This window comes from Spodoptera frugiperda, chromosome 21 (assembly GCF_023101765.2).
Source record: "Spodoptera frugiperda isolate SF20-4 chromosome 21, AGI-APGP_CSIRO_Sfru_2.0, whole genome shotgun sequence".
Taxonomy (NCBI): Eukaryota; Metazoa; Arthropoda; class Insecta; order Lepidoptera; family Noctuidae; genus Spodoptera; species Spodoptera frugiperda.
Genome location: NC_064232.1, coordinates 1,528,621 through 1,551,486, shown reverse-complemented (window position 1 = coordinate 1,551,486; position 22,866 = coordinate 1,528,621). Strand labels below are relative to the sequence as shown.

General features: G+C 38.4%; 2 protein-coding genes and 1 long non-coding RNA gene across 4 annotated transcripts in view; 1 reads left to right on the top strand and 2 right to left on the bottom strand.

Moving 5' to 3' along the window:
* Positions 1-22,866, bottom strand: part of LOC126912046 (uncharacterized) — an 83,128-nt gene that overhangs the window by 32,273 nt on the left and 27,989 nt on the right. Inside the window, exon 2 of the long non-coding RNA XR_007706663.1 lies at positions 14,589-14,687. This is a non-coding gene — a long non-coding RNA (uncharacterized LOC126912046). The remainder of the gene's footprint in view (positions 1-14,588; positions 14,688-22,866) is intronic.
* LOC118280361 (uncharacterized) overlaps positions 4,868-22,866 on the top strand; it is a 59,564-nt gene continuing 41,565 nt past the window's right edge. The window contains exons 1-17 of one of the 2 annotated variants that reach the window (XM_050702094.1): positions 4,868-5,014; positions 5,657-5,785; positions 6,444-6,535; positions 6,776-6,826; positions 7,757-7,859; positions 8,204-8,330; positions 8,730-8,870; positions 9,746-9,839; positions 10,408-10,557; positions 10,991-11,132; positions 11,396-11,569; positions 12,278-12,410; positions 13,145-13,270; positions 14,001-14,102; positions 14,845-14,972; positions 16,000-16,143; positions 17,275-17,410. In XM_050702094.1, coding sequence (XP_050558051.1) covers positions 5,766-5,785; positions 6,444-6,535; positions 6,776-6,826; positions 7,757-7,859; positions 8,204-8,330; positions 8,730-8,870; positions 9,746-9,839; positions 10,408-10,557; positions 10,991-11,132; positions 11,396-11,569; positions 12,278-12,410; positions 13,145-13,270; positions 14,001-14,102; positions 14,845-14,972; positions 16,000-16,143; positions 17,275-17,410 — 1,863 coding nt within the window. In that variant the 5' untranslated portion in view covers positions 4,868-5,014; positions 5,657-5,765. Of the gene's footprint in view, positions 5,015-5,656; positions 5,786-6,443; positions 6,536-6,775; positions 6,827-7,753; positions 7,860-8,203; positions 8,331-8,729; positions 8,871-9,745; positions 9,840-10,407; positions 10,558-10,990; positions 11,133-11,395; positions 11,570-12,277; positions 12,411-13,144; positions 13,271-14,000; positions 14,103-14,844; positions 14,973-15,999; positions 16,144-17,274; positions 17,411-22,866 lie in introns of both variants that reach the window. The other variant, XM_050702093.1, reaches the window with a different exon arrangement.
* Positions 19,032-22,692, bottom strand: LOC126912034 (uncharacterized). The gene is made up of 2 exons (XM_050702207.1): positions 21,332-22,692; positions 19,032-21,040 (listed from the first exon to the last, which is right to left on the bottom strand). The coding sequence occupies exons 1-2, from the start codon at positions 21,515-21,517 to the stop codon at positions 19,982-19,984; spliced, it is 1,245 nt and encodes a 414-aa protein (XP_050558164.1). The 5' UTR covers positions 21,518-22,692; the 3' UTR covers positions 19,032-19,981.

Here is a 22,866-nt window from a genome sequence, read left to right as displayed (position 1 = left end):
CCCGTTGCGCGGCAGCCAGTTACCCAGCAACCGCACCAACCGTGCAGTCAAATACAATACAATTAATTAGTACAATTAATCATAAACTTTATTTTTTTATATAATACATTTGATTCTGGGCCATCACGTAAGCATGCTACAATCAAATGATAAATATCTGCCATTAAATTGTGGAAATTATCGTTGGGATGAAATAATGATTTTTTGTATAATCAACTTCATAATTGAAAGATTGCATATCAACTTCTGAACTACATAAATCACGCATGCAAGTCTTACACGTCCTGAAAATGTTAGCTTTAATTTTTTTTTATTATGTACCCCGCTACATATTTTTTTGATTCATTATAAATCAATGAATCATTTATTTTAATTTCATTCATCACTATTAATAGTGCATCAATATCACATGCAAAATCATCATTATCTGGCTAATCAGGTTTATTAGCAATCAAATTAAAAATGATTTATTGAAATGATTTATTGAAATCGTCCTCACAATAAAATTGGCTCTAACAGAATGAACAGAATTAAAATTATTAATCAGCAATATTTTATAAGCATTCATAAATTGAATACAATTGGGATTAATATTACGTACACCATTACTTCTAATACCACTAAAAAAGTTTTCCAAAGGATCCTGATTAAAGTTTCTAGTAAGATTTATTTTATAATCAACATACAACCACATTTCCTTAAGTTTTTATATTATGAATCCAATTTTCGATTGAAGGAATAGACTCATGCTTAATCAATACAGAATCATTTCTTCTAACTACGCGGTCTCCACTCCAGGACTCGCTTACCCCAACGGTTGTCGGTCCTGCGGCTAATATGGCCGGCCCACTGCCACTTCAGCTTGCTGATCCGGTGGGCTATGTCGATCACCTTGGTTCTCTGCCGAATCACTCAGGTGAATATAATTTCAAAAAAGAATAAGCCAAGTAACATAACAAATGTCAACGATTTTATATTATTCATCACAGCCTTTCTCCACGGTACACAATGGTACTAATAAAGAAAGAAAATATAATATAAGAAATAATATAATAATATAAAATAAAATCTATACTAATATTATAAAGCTGAAGAGTTTGTTTGTTTGTTTGAACGCGCTAATCTCCGGAACTACTGGTCCGATTTCAATAATTCTTATTGTGTTGAATAGTGCATTTATCGAGGAAGGTTATAGGCTATAAAACATCAAAGCTATGACTAATATAGCCATTCCCCTGCAGAACGGGTGATCGTTTTGTACCGCGCGGAAGTAGCTTATATAATATACTTATATAATATAAGAAAGAAAAGAGAATATGAAGGTGTAGATACTAACTTGACAAAAATCTCAAGGCACTAGACACTCTCTGGCTGTACACTTGTGCCGCAAACTTGAATTTCATTTTGGGTATTTTGTTTTTATCGACATGTATTTCTGTGAGTTTATTGACTAATCAAATTTCGTCATCCCCATCATCAATACCTAATAACATTTTTAGATGTTCCCACTTAGTCCATTTGACTTCACCATTTTGAACAAATTTGGCATTTTTACTTAATAAATTGTTTCTCTCACATTATCCTCTATTTCATTGTCTGGACTTTAAAAGAGACTATGACCTCTGAGTTTGTTTCGGCATTTCTTCTCAGAGTAGTCGGATAGGAAATGTCGGCCTCATCTAGCTATTTGAAATATTGACGTGTAAAAGTGTTATTTTATAACCTATTTACAGAAATAAATATCATTTATCTGACTCCTTTGAGAAGGTGCGGGGTTTCGAACAGGGGAAATATTTTTTGACCATTAATTTCAAAGGCTTGACTATTATAACTATTCCCCTGTCGTACATATCTTTCTCTTGTATCGCTTTGTAGCTCCCGCACCACTCTTACATTTGTTGTGGCATAATAATAATTTATAGCATATGATTTATTCTCACGTATTAAGCTGTATATTTACAAAGTTTCATCACAATCTATTCGGTAGCTTTTGCGTGACCGATTACTACACAACTTAACTATAGATAGGATGTACCTAAACCTTTTCGTTGTACATTAATTTACAAAGTAGCACTTCAATCGTGATTTATTAGGCATGGTTATCGAGTAACAACTCCAAAATCGTGAGCAGCCAGTATTCCGGATATCTTGCCAAGCTATCGCGAAAGCAGTTATCAAAATCCAAATTCGAAGCCAAGTAGTATCAGGTGTGGTAGAAATTCAAAATCCGTAGGAAGATAGCCAAGTCGTCAAAAAAATTAATAAAAAAGCACAATTATAACACCAGCGAAACGTTCAGAAATAAAAATAAATTAATTAAAAAAATTAAAAAACCCGAGCAAAGAAAATTGTTCTGAAAGTTTTGAAAACAAAATGGCACTTCAAATCCCCAACCATAGACACTCCAGCACATAAACTATATCCGTGACTATAACTATTAAAATAATTTGTTTTTATTAAAATGACTAGACGTGATACTTTAAAATCATATTTTATTTATTATTTACATAAACAAACATAATTATTATATTGTTGTTTTTTACAATGTTTGTATTAAGTCTATAAATATATTTGAAATAATGCCATCTATTGAGAAAAAAAAGCAAAATCTAAAATGTATTGTTGCCCTTAACCACGAGATGACGCTAGTTTCTATGAACATTTTTGTAACTGTCATTTTTGTATAGGAGTTTCACCCCCCGGTACTGTCAATTATTAAACTGTCATGCGTTTTAGGAATTTCTTTTCTTTGATGTATGAATGGAGCGCATGACAGGAAGGTGACAGTGTTGCTATTTATCAAAAACAAAATTACCGATTGATATTAAACAGAAAAGTAGATTTTCCTTATTACTCTTTCATTATAGAGAAAAACTACCTACTGAATCCGCTTAATTTTGAAAATGATAAAGATTAACTTTAAATGGTTGCAACAGTTACTTATTTTTTTTACTTTTTTTTTTTATGAGACATGCCGGTAATCGAGCAGACGTATTACCTGATGGTAAGCAATCGCCGCCGCCCATGGACACTTGAAACACCAGAGGCTTTACAAGTGCGTTACCAGCTTTTTGGGAGTAAGGAATTTAAGGGTTGTTGTTCGGGAATGGGGATGGGGAAGATTGGAAAGGGGAATTGGGCCTCCGGTAACCACACTCACACAACGAAACACAACGAAACACAACGCAAGCGTTGTTTCACGTCGGTTTTCTGTGAGGTCGTGGTATTACTCCGGTCGAGCCGGCCCATTCGTGCCGAAGCATGGCTCTCCCACACTTAGTTTGAAATTGAATGATACTATTTGAAATGTAATGGTTAGACTTAACTGTTGTTTTTTATTTAGATATGCACGTGACTACGTTTAAAGATCTAGGTAATATCCAGTTAATCCAGTATAAACTACTGATCTTTGCATTTGTGTAAGTTCGTACAAAGCGAGACTAAAATAAACTTGTACTCTTTGTCTAGCCGTATGTACTTAAACATTATTGTTCTAATATTATTCTTAAGTGCACTAAAACGTTAATTTAAATATTGGTACAAATTAAAATAAATGATGACATTTTTGTTCAAAATCAAAATATATTACCACTTATATTCGAAATATTTCAACGTTGGCAACACAAAAATGTATGAATGAAGGTCAGGTGACTTTACGTTTCGTTATTGATCAGAGTTATTTTCCAGTTTAAATATTTTATTAATGAAAATAATTTATAAAGAGAGAATTATTGATCTATGATTACTGATATAGCGACATAATAAGTTACAACGAAATTTAAACTAACAAGAAAAGAAAATATATCTATAAGTAGATCTCATACATTATGTCTCAGGGAAATAACAAAATCAGAGATTTCACGAAATCCCGACACTTTTTTTATGAAATAGGGGGCAAACGAGCAGACGGGTCACCTGATGGTAAGCGATCAGCGCCGCCCATGGACACGAAACAGGAATGGGGAATTTTGTTAAGAGTTGTCGAATATTGTTGTTCATTACACTTTCTCACCAGAAACTAACTATTGAAATAATTAAAAATAAAGAATAGGTAGGTACTGTAATTGATGAATAGAATGAAGTAGGTACTCGACTCGACTGCACGGTTGGTGCGGTGGCTGGGCAACTGGCTGCCGCGCAACGGGTAGCGGGTTCGATTCCCGCACGGAGCAACACTTTGTGTGATCCACAAATTATTGTTTCGGGTCTGGGTGTCACGTGCATGTGAACTTGTATGTTTGTAAACGCACCCACGACACAGGAGAAAATCCTAATGTGGGGCAACATTTTTTTAAAAGAATAAAAAAAAACTTAATTAATTTATGAAATAAAATAATAATTGCAAAGTTACTGGTTCTAGTAAAATGTCTGGCCTTTGTTTAGTTGTGGACATCTTCCATGAACTGATTCTTAGATGAGCAATCACGCTCTTGGGTGTTTTGCTTTTAACCTTATGATAATGACGATGAGGATAAAACTGGATGGGTCACAGATAGGTAGGTGGTTCGACTAAGTGGTTTTCGTAGGTAGGTACTTACTAACTTAAAATATCTCGATAAAACATCATCAGCGCTGGTCGTTTAACATCAGGTGATCCATTTACTCGGTTACCATATTCCTTAAGAAAAAATCTGTGTGGGAGATATTTCTTTAATTAAAAATATAAATCCATAAAAAATTATCCAACTTGAGCCTACACTAATACACAGCTAAAAAATCAGGGATTTCGTAAAATCACTGAAGTAAGATACCAGATTCTACGAAATTGCAGTGATTTTACGAAATCCCTGATTCCATAATCTTGCTACAACATAAACATATACAAACTATTGGCTTCACAAAAAAGTATTTGGCACATAATCTATATAAAAAAACGAAATAAAATCGAACGAGAAAATTACGAAGACAAAAATAACTGTTGATCCATGGACAAGAAAATAAAGAAATGTGGTGATGTTGTATAAAAAGAAAGCTTTTTCGTAAAAAATACAAAACATAAAAAAATCGTATAAAGGTGAGTTGAATAATGTGCTAATTTAAATTTATTATTTTACGTAGGAATATTTATAGGAAACTAGCAAACCCGGCGAACTCCGTTTCGCCACCAATGATTTTCCCTGATTTTCTGCTTTTCTTTTAAATTTTTTCAAACGCTTGCGTTGTGAGTGAGGTTTTAGGAGGCCAAATTACTCCCCGTCCCAATCTTCCCAATCCTCGATTCCCCGACAACCTTTAAATTCCTAACCCCCAAAAGGCCGGTAACGCACTTGTATTGTAACGCCTCTGGTGTTTCAAATGCCCATGGGCAGCGGCCCCGAAGGCTACCCACTGACCGGCGATTGCTTACCATCAGGTGATCCGTCTGCTCGTTTACCGGCTTACACCATAAATTATGGTGATGACGATGTCCATATCTTGCGTTGCAAATTATCACTACATAGTATAAAACAAAGTCGCTTTCTATGTCCCTATGTCCCTTTATATAATTAAATGTTTCAAACTGCGCAACGGATTTTGATGCGTTTTTTTTAATAGATAGAGTGATTCAAGAGGAAGGTTTATATGTATAATACATGCATAATATATCATCATTGCATCCATGCGAAGCTGGAGCGGGTCGCTAGTACAAAATAAACTTTTATCCGTTTGTTCACAGATTAGAAAAATCAAGGAAAAAACAGATAATCCAATAAGAAGGATAGATGTCGCTTTAAGTATATACAGTTGGAAGTTAATCCAGTGTGTTGGTCCAATCTATGTGAACCATGAGTACTAACAAGAAACAGTAAGAAACAAATTGTTTTTAATACTTAACATTTATTTTATGACGTTGCCCCACACTAGGATTTTCTCCTGTGTCGTGGGTGCGTTTACAAACATACAAGTTCGCAATGTAATGTATGTAGGCATTGCCGATGATGCGGTCCGTACGTTGCGGATCAGTGGACGCAGTTGTATGAGTTTCTATACAAGATAAACTAAAATCCGTTGCGTGCGATGCGATGCGGGCCTGTGGATACGTACCTTTAGCCGGCCAGTCGACTGCCAGGCATCCAGTGAAACTGTATATTACAAACAATATTTTTATCTTTTTAAACTGACATGGTCACTAACACTATTATTAGAACTTATAACGGGATATTTACCATGTTTATTCATTTTATCTTAACACTATTCGGCCCGTACCGGTTCGCGATATAAGTTTTTAAACTGACATGGTCACTAACACTATTATTAGAACTTATAACGGGATATTTACCATGTTTATTCATTTTATCGAGTTTCCGATATTTCGGCACTGTTGCAAGCGCCATGTTCACGGATTAACTCTTGCAACAGTGCCGAAATATCGGAAACTCGATAAAATAAATAAACATGGTAAATATCCCGTTATAAGTTCTAATAATAATATTTTTATCTACTTACTACCCTTCCACTTTCAGAACAGCAAGCGGACAGAAACAGCAAACAGCAAGCGGGGATGGACCCGCAGATAAAAAGAAGGATAAACATGAAAAAGATCTGAAGGAAAAAGGTAAAATAAATTATAAAAAATTATAGGCCAAATTAAAAGTACCCTTAATCGACGAGCATGCGTGAAAAGACTGATGACTGTTGATGAAGCAAAAGTGGTGTGTAAGAATCGTAGCAATTAGCTGCCTACCCCCATGGGATGTATAGAGGCATTACGTGCCGTAATGTTCACCTCTGCCTACCCCTTCGGTGATAAAAGTCGTGGCGTTGTTGTTATGACCGATGTTTCTGTTCATTTTAGGGACCAAATCTTCGAATCTAGATGCCTATTCGAGAATGATGTCAGATCGAGGTGAGTACCAACCATTATGTGCCCTCGGGTGCTAGGTACCCAGCGGCAAGAGTGTGTAAGATGCTTTTATCAGGTCGACCTGTAACGAACTATGTAATAAAATCTAAGAATCTGAATTACACACACTTGTAATTGTTGTATCATCATGAAACTTGGCAGTTGTATGTAGATTGGATGACAATACAATATTATGGTACCATCGAGCTGGTCTGATGGTGGAATTGGAAGGTGGCTGATGGAACCTTAGACCTTGCCTACTAGTATAGGGTGACTGGTAATTAGTGAACGATATTTAAACACGTGATTGTATTCATGATTACAAACAACTTTCCCAAAGAAACTTGTTTTGTATACTCATTAGTTTTGTTTTTATCACAATAACAAAATAACAAAATTTTGCCCGCGTATGCTTTGACATGATCTGCTGTTAGCAGGCGAGACGCCCGCGCCCGCGGTATCGGAAGAATAGTAACTAGGCAGGTATTTTGCAACTTTACACGCGCTTGCCTATGAAATTTTGTTGTTTTGTTAATATAAATGATATTTATTTTTGCGAATAGGTTACAATGTAATAATGTAACACGTAAATCTCTTAAATAACTAGATGAGGCCGGCATTTCCTATTGGATTACTCCGAGAAGAAATGCCGAAACAAATTCAGAGGTCATATTCTCTTTTTAAACACCAGATTTGTGATATTGTAATAAAAATAAAACTAATGAGTATAAAAAAAATTTTCTTTGGAAAAGTTGTTTATAATCATGAGTACAATCACGTGTTTAAATATCGTTCACTAATTATTTATCAGTCACCTTACATAATGCCGATTTTTCCTGATAACGATGACATTTCAATCAGAAGCATATTTTAGGTTTTTATTTTTAACTATGAATTTATCACATATGTTAATATTTTCTTCATTTAAAGAAGGCAAAAACAAAGTTGAAGCATCGAAGTCAAGGATGGCCAAAGAAGAGCCCCCGCCAGTCTCGGAGATAAAGATTGTGAACACACCGTCTCAGATTGCTAGGCAGTAAGTATACGAGACAAGCTCTACTAGTTTCAGAACACACCGGGTCTCATGAGCAGCGTGCGCGGTTATGTCGCGTGGCAAATCTTATTCATTAATTTGTAGGGTAATTAGTGAACGATATTTAAACACGTGATTGTACTCATGATTACGAACAACTTTCCCAAAGAAACTTTTTTGTATAAGTACTCATTAGTTTTATTTTTATCATAATCATCAAGTTTTTTCTTTTTAAAGCGTTAGGCAAAGACATCATTCAGTTCAACGGTTCAACGCCCACTTTTAACCATTTATATTATAAGGCAGATACAATTCAAATCCGTGTTCAATTCATTCTTCTCGTCTAGCGATGCAGAACTCAGAGCAATACGTAGGAAACAACGCTTCAAACGTCGCTGGCCGGAGGTCACCAAGGTGATATTCAAGACTAAACCCTGGCATCCACCTCCACCACCTCAAAAACCACCTCCAGTGGTAAGTAGACCACCAGCTGGTCCGAAAACAGCAGCTCATGTAGTGTAGATGTCCAGTCAACAAGGATGTAGCGAGGTTGACTGTCCAGGCGACACACGTACTTAGGTATCGTCATGAGCTAATGTTCACATGTAAACAGCAGCTCATGTAGTGTAGATGTCCAGTCAACAAGGATGTAGCGAGGTTGACTGTCCAGGCGACACACGTACTTAGGTATCGTCATGAGCTAATGTTCACATGTAAACAGCAGCTCATGTAGTGTAGATGTCCAGTCAACAAGGATGTAGCGAGGTTGACTGTCCAGGCGACACACGTACTTAGGTATCGTCATGAGCTAATGTTCACATGTAAACAGCAGCTCATGTAGTGTAGACCCCTGAGCGATCTTCTTGATTCTAGGTGATAGAACGTCCTGATTTCCTCACTCGCACCTGGGTACCGCCTTATGCGAGGAGAAGGCGGCCCAGAGCCAAGTTGCCGAGGATACCACCAGAGCAAGTCACACAGCCATTGCCTTTAGCACCTTCCAAGTTGAGAAAGGTTAGTTCCAAGATCATGATTATCAATTTAATAAGAGTTAGTTAAGGCTGTATCATTACCAGAGAAAATAATACATTTGGCACCATCTCTACTCTTCCCGCGGGTGTCGTATACCCAACTAAGGTACTATACATTTGACAGAGACCGGGCAGTAGCGCTCTCTGATAAACCTGAACCTTTTAAACATCCAACCCCTTTAAGCGAGAAGATAATGGCTCTTATGTAGAGGCGGCGCATAGTCCAGTAGTGGACTATCATGGAGTAATGATGATGAAGAGGCGTTTGGTTTGGTTGATTAATTTTCTGTTTAGTAAACGAACAAACGGAGCATCTGATGGTAAGCAATTGTTATCTTCCGAGGACACCCGAAACACCAGAGGCGTTACCAATGTCTTTTGGGGGTCATGAATTTGAGGATTCAAGATTTTATTGAGGAGGGGGTATTTTTTTTTTTAAACATTGCCTCACATTAGGATTTTCTCCTGTGTCGGGGGTGCGTTTACACATATTAAGGTCACATACACATCACGCCCAGACCCGGAACAACAATCTGTGGATCACACAGAGAGTTGTTCCGTGCGGGAATCGAACCCGCGATACGTTGCACGGCAACCGTGCAGTCAAAATTGGGCCTCACCTCACTCATACGACGACTCACGTCGGTTTTCTGTGAGACCGTATCATTTCCGTCGAGCCGGCCCATTCGTGCCGAAGCATGGCTCTCCCACACTTCTTATGGGCACAAGCTGTATGTTAACCAGCATTCATGTAATCGGCCATTGACCAGTCTCCAAGGAAAGGCGAAAATACCAGACCAGAAATACTATGTCAAGAACTTGGATCCTTACTAATGTGATATCTACTCCTGAATCCAGATCTGGCACAACTTCAGCCAGGTGGACAAGAACAAGATGATATTGCAGGGACGGCTCGGATGCAACTCCAAGAAGTACTCTTCAACTCATTGTGGTTAGTGGTTTACGTCTTATTATCCACTTCTAGTCTTGCTAGCTTGGGGTCTTGTTGGTCACCAGATTGCGCAATTTTTCGAGCAGATGTATCACCTGATGGTAAGCAATCGCCGCCATCCATGGACACTTGAAACACCAGAGGCGTTACAAGTGCGTTGCCGGCCTTTTGGGGTTAGGAATTTAAGGGTTGTTGGTGAATCGGGGATTGAGAAGATTGGATGGGGGGAATTATAGCTCTGGTAACCTCACGCACACAACGTAAGCGTTGTTTCACGTCGGATTTCGGTGAGGTCGTGGTATCAATCAGATCGAACCGGCCCATTCGTGCCGAAGCATGGCTTTCCCACACTTGAACTTGTCACTTGTCCAATCACTGCAGTTGTTAAATATTGAACGTCTAATATTGGAAGTAGATCGAGAAGTTCACACTAGTGCCAGTAGAAGTAAGGGGGAATTCCTGAAGTAAAGGCAATTAGGCTGTTCGAAATATTCGCTATGGATACAACAAAACTTAGAAAATGTCACAACGTTCTTGATTCTACTCTAAACCAGTCTCCTCTCTCTAGGTGCCCAAACTGGATGCATAGCAGTGGTCTGTCGCGCCCTCCTGGATGAGAAGACTCCAGCAGAGTTTGTGAGGAGCGACGTGGATGAACTCATTGATGCTGGTGACAGATACTACAAGCAGTGCATGATTGCACTCAAATGTTATAAAGGTAATTTTGGCAATATTTTTGAGCCTGCCTCGTTGGCCGAGTGGTTGCAAGTGCGAAGGCCGGGCAAGGGGGCTCGGAGTTTCCCGGGTCGGGTGAAGTATTACTGGGCAATTTTCGATTTTTAGAAAATTTCCAGTGGTAGCACAGAGTCTGGAAATGTGCCCGGTATATGGCAATAGGCTCACCACCTATTATATGGGACTTACAACATAAATTGTAAAAAGTGGGTGTATGTACATTGTACAGTGGAATTACGTGCCATAATGTGCACCTCTGCCTACACCTTCGGGGATTAAAGGCGTGACGATATGTATGTATATGTAGACGCGGCCAAACGTCGACCCATCAAATGAATGGTTGAAAAAAAATGGTTGTGGCGGGCCAATAGCTACCACAATATCTGTCTCTCAATTTCTTTACAAATCTCCTCCAGGGAAACCAGCTCTTCAGTTAAACCAGCTCCTGACGTCATTCTACCTCCACGACACCAAGTATACAGTCAAACTACTGGAGATGGACAAGGGTCTTCTGGCGAAGCACCCTGATAATATTCAAGCTGATCAAGACTTTATGGCGTGAGACTTAAAATTGAATTTTGCTTGTAACATAGTTTGTTGTTAGGATGAATTTTGCTCTTCAGGCAGATTAGCTGTATGGTGACGGCTGAGTAGAATATTTTTAGGTACTCACCCCACGCTATTTACTCTAAAGTGACAAACTCTTTGTAATGAAAAAATATTTTCTAATTTTTAGTTCGGTTGCATATAAAAGCGTGTTGTTTAGTTTTTTTAAACTATTATTTATTAATTAATTCAAATTCATTATCTTTCCTTCCCAGCCTGATGGAAAAGAAAGTAGGTACCCAGTACATGCTGATCCTGTCTATCGGTGGTGACCGTCACTTCTTGATCTGGGGCCATCCACCAGACCCTGAAGTTGGCAGCCAAGCGAAGACCATCTGCTATATCTTCGATCCTCACATGCTGAATGATTTGGGACAAGTGGACAAGCTGTAAGTAGACTTCAGTAGACCTGGGGCCTTAGTCTGCTATTACAATTGTGTCATAATGTTCGATCATTGAGCAGTGCAAGAGGGACGGAGCTATGTAGGTTGTATAGCCCCTGTTCTGTGGTAAGTAGGTTTATGAAACAATCTTTGAAGATATTGTGATTTTTGATGTTCATAGATATTTTATGGTATTAGCCGATAAACGAGCTGACGGATCACCTGATGGTAAGCAATTATCACTGGATCTTGGACACTCGAAACACCAGAAGCGTTACAAGTACGTTGCCGACCTTTTGGGGGTTAGGAATTTAAGAGGATTGCGAAGATTGGGAAGGTATTTCTCCGGTCGAGCCGACCCATTCGTGCCGAAGCCTGGCTCTTCCAAACTTGTCTGTGACCGAATCATTAGTCGAGGATTATAGTTATAATTATAAAAAATGATTTGGTTAATGCAACTTTACACTTACAAACAAAAGTTAGTAGGTATCTAAATCTCAAAATCATTCAAGGAATGAATCCTAAATAGCTTTAAAATTGTCATCATCATACAATCAGCCACGTACCGTCCACTGCCCCCCACAGTCCTCCCCCAATGACTACACATCGCGAGGTTGGAAGCGACCTGCTTACAGCGAATGTCTACGACTTCTACAAGGTCATCTCTCCACCTCGTTCAAGAACCTTCATTACTTCTGTATTTTCCATCATCAGGTCTGGAGCTGGCGCCTTCCTTCGTTACGCAGGCATCACATCCTTCGTCCTAGATTTCTTGTCTAACTATGGCGATTTGGATGCTGCGAAGAAGGGAAACCCGAAGCCACCCATCACCCTCACCAGTGTTGAGGTAAGATAAACAGCAGCTCATGTAGTGTAGATGTCCAGTCAACAAGGATGTAGCGAGGTTGACTGTCCAGGCGACACACGTACTTAGGTATCGTCATGAGCTAATGTTCACATGTAAACAACAGCTCATGTAGTGTAGATGTCCAGTCAACAAGGATGTAGCGAGGTTGATTGTCCAGGCGACACACGTACTTAGGTATCGTCATGAGCTAATGTTCACATGTAAACAGCAGCTCATGTAGTGTAGATGTCCAGTCAACAAGGATGTAGCGAGGTTGATTGTCCAGGCGACACACGTACTTAGGTATCGTCATGAGCTAATGTTCACATGTAAACAGCAGCTCATGTAGTGTAGATGTCCAGTCAACAAGGATGTAGCGAAGTTGACTGTCGTGTTACTTCTTACTAGTATTATAATTACGAAAGTTTCTGTATTTGTGTGTATGTTTGTTACTCAATCTCGTCAAAATTGCTTGGGATGGGGATAAAATTTGCATAGGTGTAGTTTATGGTCTAGAATAACATAGGTTTTTTATCCTACTGGAACGCAGGCGAAGCTGCGAGCAGAAGCTAGTAGATACTCACATCAACCGTCCCTTTGGATTCAAAAGCCAGTAGCAGCGTGACAATCGCCGCGTTATGTGTCGCGGGATGCTGCTCATGAATATGAGCCTCTAGCATGGTTTGAAACTAGTCGAGTTCCTCGTCAAACAGTTATATGAGTTCTTCTGATAGATCGTTCAACGTGAGCCATTGATTCGGGAGCCGACGTACGAGTTGGACCTCAAAGCCCTGAAGGTGCACTGTCGGAGTGAATGGGACAGCCTGAACATCAACGCGCTCATTGAGAAGAAGAGAGAGGTAACCTTGGACACATTAAGCTATGCACAACCAGTGTAAACTGACCGTTGAATAACAGCTCACGCATAGGGCCCACTTAGTTTTAAGTCAAATTTCCGTGGTGCTTGGCGACTGGGCTTCTTCCAGTTGTGCAGTCTCTTTTGTGCCTTTAGGCTTAAGTCATTCTGTCTCCAGCTGTGACACTGCTCTCAACCAATCCAATAAAAATAGGATGATAATAAGCTACCGCGATGTTTAATGATTCGTTAAAAAAAATAACGTTTTTTGAAAAATCACCCTCCTGCATTAAATTCACAGAGCGAAGTGGAAATTATTGTTTTCTTTTTCTTCTCCTCTAATAATATCTTCTGATTTATTTCGTTGCGGGATCCAAGACAGTCATTCTTTCCCTGGGACGCGCCGGTCTTCAGTGTTCCGGTGTTTTCATGGTTGTATCTACTGTAGATCCTGGTGCACAGGAGTTGCAGCGGTATGGGAGATGGGAAAGGTAATACAAAGCGAGGTGACACTAACGACGACGACGACTAAGTGACATTAACAGCAGTGCAAAGGAGCCTAACTCCGTCCCTCTTGCACTGCTCAATGATCGACCATTCTGACACAATTATAATAGCGGACTAAGGCCCCTGGTTGTGTATAGCTCGTAATGAGTACCTGTGTATAGGTTATAATATATTAGAGATGCCTATTAGATTTCAAGTTGCCATGGTTTGGTTTCCCTTAATTTCAGGGGCAGTATCCGCTTGCATCGCTCAGTGCAGTCAGTCTGGCCACGTCCAGGGCGACGCCGAGGAGGAAAATCAGGGAATTCTATCAGAAGATGCCTAAAGACGTAAGTGGAAGTCATTTTAATAAGAAATTTGAGTTACAAATTTGAATTTTGAGTTCCGTGCTCGATTTCTCGGTGCCCTAAAGAAAAAAGGTGTCAAATATTATATTTTTGAAAAAAAAAATGGTGCAGTAGCTAGCCAACATATCGTCAGTCCGATTCCTGAACGGGAAAATACTGTTCAGAAATTTAATGCATGAAATATTATGTTTGCAAATGCACTCACGATGACGAGCGGTGGGCAAAACTTACTACTGAGTGGAGTCCACTCAACGTCCACAGACGTCGCCGCCCAAAAGGAGATGGCGGGACGAACTCGACATCTATGACAAGGATTGGCCGCAAAAAACTTTAAACAGAGAGGAGTGGAAGGAGGGTAGGGAGGCCTTTGCCCTGCAATGAGACGATCATGGCTGAAATCTAAATCTAAATGCACACACGACACAAGACAAAATTCTACTGCACCAATGTTTAAAAAAGTAGCCTCACATTTTTTTTTACATTTGATGGGTCGACGTTTGGCCGCTATCTCACCTGATGGTAAGTGATGATGCGGCCTACGATGGAGCACGTCTGCCCATAAGCAACCTATTCATTCGGGCTTTAAAGACACCCAGATTATACCCATCAGGAAACACAGGAGTCCGGCAAGAAGTTCCACTCCCTAGCAGTTCGCACAAGGAAGTTTGAAGCGAAGCGCTTCTCTTTTTATTTTCCCTATTTCATCTATTTTCATGTCTTCTAGCCTCCTCCTATCTTGCCCATGAATCCGGACAGAGCCCCTCAGAACCCCACCAACGAGCAGATTATGTCACTCCGAGGTGAGAACTTCTTCCTCTACTCCCCAAGACTGGATGGACATACCTTCGGAAGGTGAGGAGTTTTAATCACTACATAGTATAAAACAAAGTCGCTTTCTCTGTCCCTATGTCCCTTTGTATGCTTAAATCTTTAAAACTACGCAACGGATTTTGATGCGGTTTTTTAATAGATAGAGTGATTCAAGAGAAAGGTTTATATGTATAATACATGCATAATATATCATCATTGCACCCATGCGAAGCTGGGGCGGGTCGCTAGTAAATGATAAATTATATTTATTTTTGCAAATAGTAACATATGATAACACTTTTACACGTCTATCTCTAAAATAACTAGATGAGGCCGGACAGATTTCCTATCGGACTACTCTGAGAAGAAATGCCGAAACAAACTCAGATGTCATAGTCTCTTTTAAAGTCCAGACAATGACATAGAAGATAATGTGAGAGAACCGTGCAAGTTGATTCTGTAGTGGCCTTACAGGAAAGAACCACAGCAGTGGTCTTGTTCAGATGGCAGTACGCATGTGTCAGTTTACAATCAGCTCAGCTAACGGCTGTTGCTGAATGATCCGACGAACAATATCAACGAAAAGAACATCTGGGTAGGTCTCATAAATGCTCACACTGTCAGAATATAATTAACTAAAAGTGAAATGACTAAGCAAACTCTCGCACGGTCCTCAAACTAACAATTTCAAAAATAAAATGTTAAAGAAAATATATCGAATGATATTAATGTATATCATGTCAAATTGTATAAAAATGTAAGAACCACAGCAGTATACACGGACCTGTTCACATAGCAGCACGCATTAATTTGACTGCACAGTTGGCGCGGTGCCTGGGCAACTGGCTGCCGCGTAACTTGTAGCGGGTTCGATTTCGGCGCGGAGCAACTCTTTGTGTGATCCACAAATTGTTGTTCTGTCTGGGTGTCATGCGTATGTGAACTCGTATGTTTGTAAACGCACCATCTCTATCTCTATCTCTATTTCTATCTGTAATCTCTTGGTCATGACAAGCTTACACTTCTTTCAGAGCCCCCTTAAAATCAAATGTCTTCTTTCTACCTTTAGGGATGACATGATCCCACTACCAAAGTCGGAGACAGTTCTCCACAGCCCAGTGGAGATAGCTGACCAGAATTATCACTCGCAGTACGTTCAGCTCGATGTGGAGAAGTGGATCCTGAGGGGTACCAGGCATATGGCCAGTCATAGGTGAGTATTTTTTTTATGAGCAGATGTATCACCTGATGGTAAGCAATCGCCGCCGCCCATGGACACCTGAAGCACCAGAAGCGTTACAAGTGCGTTGTGGCCTTTTGGGGGTTAGGAATTTAAGGGCTGTTGGGGAATCGGGGATTGGGAAGATTGGGCAGGGGGGAATTGGGCCTCCGGTAACCTCACTCACACAATGAAACACAATGCAAGCGTTGTTTTACGTCGGTTTTTATGTAAGGTATAGGCGGTTCGTTTTTATGGTATAAGCGACAAACGAACAGACGGATTCCCTGATGGAAATCTGGTGGTATATGGCAAAGGAAAAACATCACCTGATGGTAAGCAATCAGCGTCGCTCATGGACATTCACAACACCAAAGGAGATGTAAAGGTGCTTTTCCACCAGAGATGTGCTATGCTATTTTGCTGTGGATGCGTTTGGCTTCCACCAATCATAGCAATATTTTTCATGGTATAGTGGGCAAATGAGCAGACGGTTTTTTTTTTTTTAAAATCATTTATTTATTAAAGTTTACATATTTAACTTTTACATCAAAAATCGCCAAACTGTATTACAGTTTGTTGGCGATAGTGGCGCTCTTATACTTATACAATATTATTACTTATTACTACTATTTATGGTTACAGAATATATATCTTTATATTATATCTAAAACAATGAACTTTAATTTTAAACAGGTACTTCTGTGTTTAACATATTTATAAATTCCTTCTTCAGTCTTTTCTTTAAGGATAATTTGTTTACCTGATGATAAGCTATCAACTGTTGCGTTGCCAGCCGAATGTTGAATGTCGTATCGGTTCGAAAATACCGCCGACGTCAGCTCATTCTACAGTTTAGCTGTGCGAGGCAGAAAGCTTCGTGAAAAACGCACATTTGTATCACTACATAGTATAAAACAAAGTCGCTTTCTCTGTCCCTATGTCCCTTTGTATGCTTAAATCTTTAAAACTACGCAACGGATTTTGTTACGGTATTTAAATAGATAGACTGATTCAAGAGGAAGGTTTATATGTATAATATAATATCACCATTGCGCCCATGCGAAGCTGGGCAGGGTCGCTAGTATTATATTTTTTTTAAATATATGTGTGTCCTTTTCAAAGGTACCAGGTCTTCAAGACGTTTACTGGCATTGCTTGCTGTGTGGCAGCATTGGGCATGCTGAGACGGTACCGCGCCAGGGCGTGGAACGAAGACATGTTCGATGAAACGCTCGATATTGGGTTTAATATGTTTAGGGTACGTATATACCTATATTATGCCTTTTTATTATGCATCATCATCATCAGCCGAGAGATGTCCACTGCTAAACAAAGGCCTCCCTTTTATAAAACGTTTTTATTTAGTTTGTTCCTATTTGTTGGTCGAGTGTTCGCAAGTGCAACTGCCGGACAAGGGATTTCGGGTTCGATTCCCGAGTTGGGCAAAGTATTACTGGGCTTTTTTCGATTTTTCGAAAATGTTTCAGTGGTATCACGGAGTCTGGAATTGTGTCCAGTATATGGCAATAGTCTCACCCCCTATTACATGGGACTTATAAACACAAATGGTGAAGAGTGGGTGTACATTGTATAGCGGTATTAATGAGCACCTCTACCTACCCCATCGGGGAAAAAAGGCGTGACGTTGCATATTCTATTTGTTGGTTTGTTTGAGTCTTCAGTAATTGGAATTCCACTCCCTTCTTGACGACATATCGATCTGATATTTGGTACACACTTTTAATCTTGATGACGCGTCAAAGTGGCATCTGGCTAGAGGGACTTTTTTTAAGGGGCGAAAATCATCTATTGACTTTTCTTGCTTTGCGTGAGGCGAAAGGGAGTGTGACTCTTACTAACTAAAAACACCCTGTTCCTACTGAGCTGAACTGCTCTTTGAGCCGGAGCCCTGGTTAACCGGCTAGGTAGTCTGAAGCTTCGGAATGTCAGCTTTACAGGGCCTCATCTGTGGTGGTCTGATGGCTCTTTGAAGCGCACGCAGAACGCAACGCGCCGTACTACCGGGTAGGTTAGAGGCACTAGATCATATCTTTCGTTATACAATTTGGTAGTATCCTCGATCAAAAATAAATTATTACAACTTTTCAATACAATAAAATACTGAAAAATAATCACACTCTCGTTCATAAAGGACCATGCCCATATTAGTATGGAGCTAAAAGTCAGCACTGTCATGCGATGCCCAAATTGCAGCCCTATGTCATATGATAGCCTTTTAATAGTATTTTTATAATATCTAGATTTTATGTCATTTAAAGCACCGATTCACAAGTAATTCTATATTAAACATGATAACTTACTACTGATATTTTATATGCATTGTATCGTTTACGGACAGCAATGCTATTAGTTTTTTATTAGGAACTTCATGATCATCACTTATATTTAAGTATAAAAGGACACTGATCTGGCCTACGTCTACCTACTAGTCTTGTTTCCATAGTATAGTGTCAATATAAATGTGAAAACGATTAGGTTCGATGCAAAACTTGTACTCGAGTAAACAGAACTCAATATGGAAAGAGACTAATGACTCACAACAAATGGGTATTTTTGATGAGATTATAAAAGCATATTGTGATAAAATAGAACGGGTTGTATTAAACTATATTTTTATATTTGACATCAATTAACTGCTTGACTTAAAGGCAAATAAAAATACCAACATTTGTATTAGGTAGGTACTGTCTGATCTGTAAGCATTTACAATAATAATTTTATTAACAGATCTAATACTTAGGTTGTTTCAATTAAATGGGGTAAAATAATGTTCTCTGACTGATAAAATACTGATCTATTGCTGCATTCAAGGTTTGTGGCGATTGAGTACAAGTTTCGAATAAAATAAAAAAGCAGTATAAGTGTTAAATGTTTTATTCTTCAATTACAAGTAATATATTGTCTAAGAATGATGCTGGCGGCGATATATTGTCTTGGTGTCTAGCCCAACCCAAATACCATATTATGGCCATAACGTGGCAACAGCATCCCACTGTTCTGTTACCCACGAGACAGTTGCAACAGTAACCTAATATTGCATCTAAGCAATTACTACTCGAGGGCTGAGTGTCAATTAAAATATACGTAAAATATTTACGCCGACCAACATGGCGCGACTGGATTCGACCCCTTAATAAATAAGGTCTATTTCCTCCAACGGCCGCAACCATTTCTTCAGAGTGTTCCAGCTCAGGACATATTTCAATTTCATACAAGCCATTTTGTCGAACATGTTCGCCATAATATGATCGTGCTTGTTTTACCTGATATGGGCCCAATGCGAAAATAATCAATTCTGAGTAACTAAATACGGGAAATATATTTAATTGAGGAAACCTGCCGTCTATGCGTCTAAACATAACCGATCGCCTGTTTAAATTATAATTTGTTACAAATTCTGCTAAGTAATTAGGAGTATGTTGATACCTCAAGGCTCTTTCTATAATAAGAGAAGCATCTGGCCGATCTTGAAGCGTGGGGTGAAATCTGTTAATTAATGAAGCTGCAATTTTAAAATCACTCATTAAATGTGCATGAGCTCTATTAAAAAATCCTGGCGAAATAATTTAAAGTCCCTTTTAAATCGTCCGTTGACTACTTCCACTACCCATCGACATAATGTCACTAATCGACTTTTGTTTGCCTGAATAGTTGTTAGTTGTCGTTCTCCCTCGTTTAACGACTCAGGCTTCTGCACATTATAATTACAGGCCTCCAACAGTGGGATCGCATCTCTGAATCCTCGGTCGAGTATAAATACATCTCCCTCTCTGTAAAATGATCGCATGGGTCCAGATTCATCAGTAAATTAATCTTTCATTATTTCTGCATCGGTTTGAGTGGCAGCATAAGGGCCGATCACATCAATAATGTGCCCGTCTGTACACACACAAAGAAATGGTTTAACGAGGTTCACATATTTGTGTAAACTATAAGTTTCCTTTTGATAGAAATAATTGGAACTCTTTTCAATATATATGTAAGTGCCATCACATATTGTGATTGCAGGTCTGGTTTGATCAGAGCCATTTGGATTGCCAAACAAAGCATTTGGAATACTCAGATTTCTTCTTATGACATCTTCTCTATTAAGATGCTGCAATCCAATATGTAATGGTACAAAATGTTCCATAAAACATAAGCGTACAATGTTCATGTGCCTCTCCATAGTTGATCGAGGTATGTTAAATAATGAAGACAATCTCTTGTTACTGTCCCCTGTCCTCATTTTAATTAAAAAGATAGCCAAAGCAGATTTTGGTGATGGTACCTGATTAGCTAAAGGTAACTCATTAAATAAAATAATGAATTCAGACACTTCCAGTCCAGTCCAATAATGGCATATGTGGTTGGGCATTTCTTCAACACATTCAAAATTAAATGTGACAGTTTTTTGTTTTGCCATATTAACTAAATCTTCTATTTGATTTATACTAAAACTTGATATTGAAGATGATTGTTCTGGTAATTCACGCCAAGTATTAGAATACAAATGGTGATGGCAAACACGTGAATACCGGGGCACATAATAGTTGTAATCTACAATTAACATATTTTTAATAAATGTTGGTATTAAATGCATAGGTACATAACCGCAGTCGGAATAAATGCAGTGTCTTGATGTACTAGCAGCTCTCTTGTAATGAAGTAAATTGACCATTCCAACTGATCTCTGGCCCAGCTGAGAGGCAGAAGCAGGTGCAGGTGCCGGGACAGGGGCAGGTGCCGGAGCAGGGGCAGGTGCTGGAGCAGGGGCAGGTACAGGTGGCAATTGTGGTATAGCCATTTCTCGTTGAGAATCTTGTTCAAATTGTCGGCTAGCTCGCCGCCAGCAATTATGACAAACAGCATAGCTATCTCTTCCATTCTGAAAATATTTATGATTGTTAAAAATAAAGCAGTGTTAAAAAATATAAAATACACAATCTCTTGATTTACTAAGTTGAATAAACAATATAATGCAAATTAAGAGAGCTCTGACATTTATCATACTTGAATATATTAAAAAAATGCATAAAATGATTGTCATTGTAAAAACTATTACCACTGATATAGTTATAAGGATTATTTTCCAAATTGTTATAATTATGTGTCATTACCATTAATCATATTCAATGTAAGTAGTACTTAATAGGTGTTTAAGGATTTAGATAAATACCTGTACTGATCTAATCCATGGAAAAAAATCATATAATGGTCCATTTTCTTCGAGAGAATGAAGTCTAGCTTCATTCAAAGAACAGCCACAGCCAGCACAGATATTAGTATGACCTAATATTCTAGGTGTGTTTACATCAGCATTTTGTAAGAATACATAACATGCATGACATATTACAACTTCCATAGGGAGCTGAAAACAAAACAGTCGGTGTTAGTAGGTCTCACATACCATAAGAAATGATTAACTAAGAAAACAAAAAAAATATTTTACACGTCCACGATAAGAGTTGAAGTTCGACTGTATTAAGTAATATATTTTTCTCGCAGTCACGTTTCAAGTTATCGTGCATGCATACTCTATACAAGGTATAGTTTTGAAGTTGCACGATATTTCAGAAGGTAATTATGTTAGTTATTCTGAAAATCAGTTAAAATTAGAAAAATAAAATAACAAGTATTATAAAGTATTATTGATTTTTGACGAAGTATCGTATTTTTACATAATTATTTATGAGTTTTATTATAATCTTCTGATATATTGTAGTTTCAAAACTACACCGTGTATAACCGTCCTGCAGATTCTGAATGTATATAATAATGATACTTACATATTCAATTCTCAGCCAAATAGACAAGATAATTAGCAACTCTTGAGGAAAAGTTGTAACAACATGCCTCTGTATGCGTTGAACGCGTAACCCACAGTTCAAGCAACGCAACATTTTGTGTCACAAACGAAAAGTCCAAATCACAAAACACAACGAAGTCCGTATAAGAAAAGCCGAAGTCACTGAATAAAACGACACTATCAATATCCATAAAACGTAGCCGAAGTAGATTTTAAATTGAACGGAAAAGCACAATCGGAGTAAACGTAAACACAGCAGCAGACGCAGAGTGAATGAATGAATCAGTGTTGCCAGTCTTAAAAGATGTTAAAAAAAATAACGTTTCATATTTTTTACTAGTAAGATAATTTACATGCGGTTACTTATTATGAAGTTAATCTTACCGATAGTATCATTAATATACAAATAAAACAGCAACACTATAATACTAGTTTATCATTATTCAAAATAATTTGTAAAAACACAACGAGTGAATAAACCGGCCAAAAGACATGATTCCAGACCGTGATAAATGCAAAAAGCATGAATGAAACATTATTCTGTCAAAAGCCCCGATCGGTGGTCAACAAAAAGTCGTATTTTTTTATTTTTATCCAGTGCTTCTTAGGACTTAAAATTAACAATTTAATTCAAATTTTTATTTATTACCTCAATCTTGTAATTTACTTTATCTGGGCGTTTCTGGGGCAAAAATGGGCATGGTCCTTTGATGAACTGCTTAATTTTTTCTTGCTAATTTTCTAGAAATAAGTCTCCTATTTGACGTGTAAAAATCTGATGACGTCATAACGCACTATTTCATACAAAATTCATGGAAAATATCGTTTTTGACGTTTCGAAAAAAGTATTGAATTTGACTAGTAGGAAACTAGCCTATTTGGTAACAAGAGTTCTAGCTTTTTGC

Coding starts and splice junctions, on each gene's coding strand:
- LOC126912034 (XM_050702207.1), bottom strand. CDS start 21,517: ATGGAAGTTGTAATATGTCATGCATGTTATGTATTCTTACAAAATGCT. Junction 21,041..21,331: donor CATGGATTAGATCAGTACAG/GTATTTATCTAA, acceptor AAATATTTTCAG/AATGGAAGAGATAGCTATGC.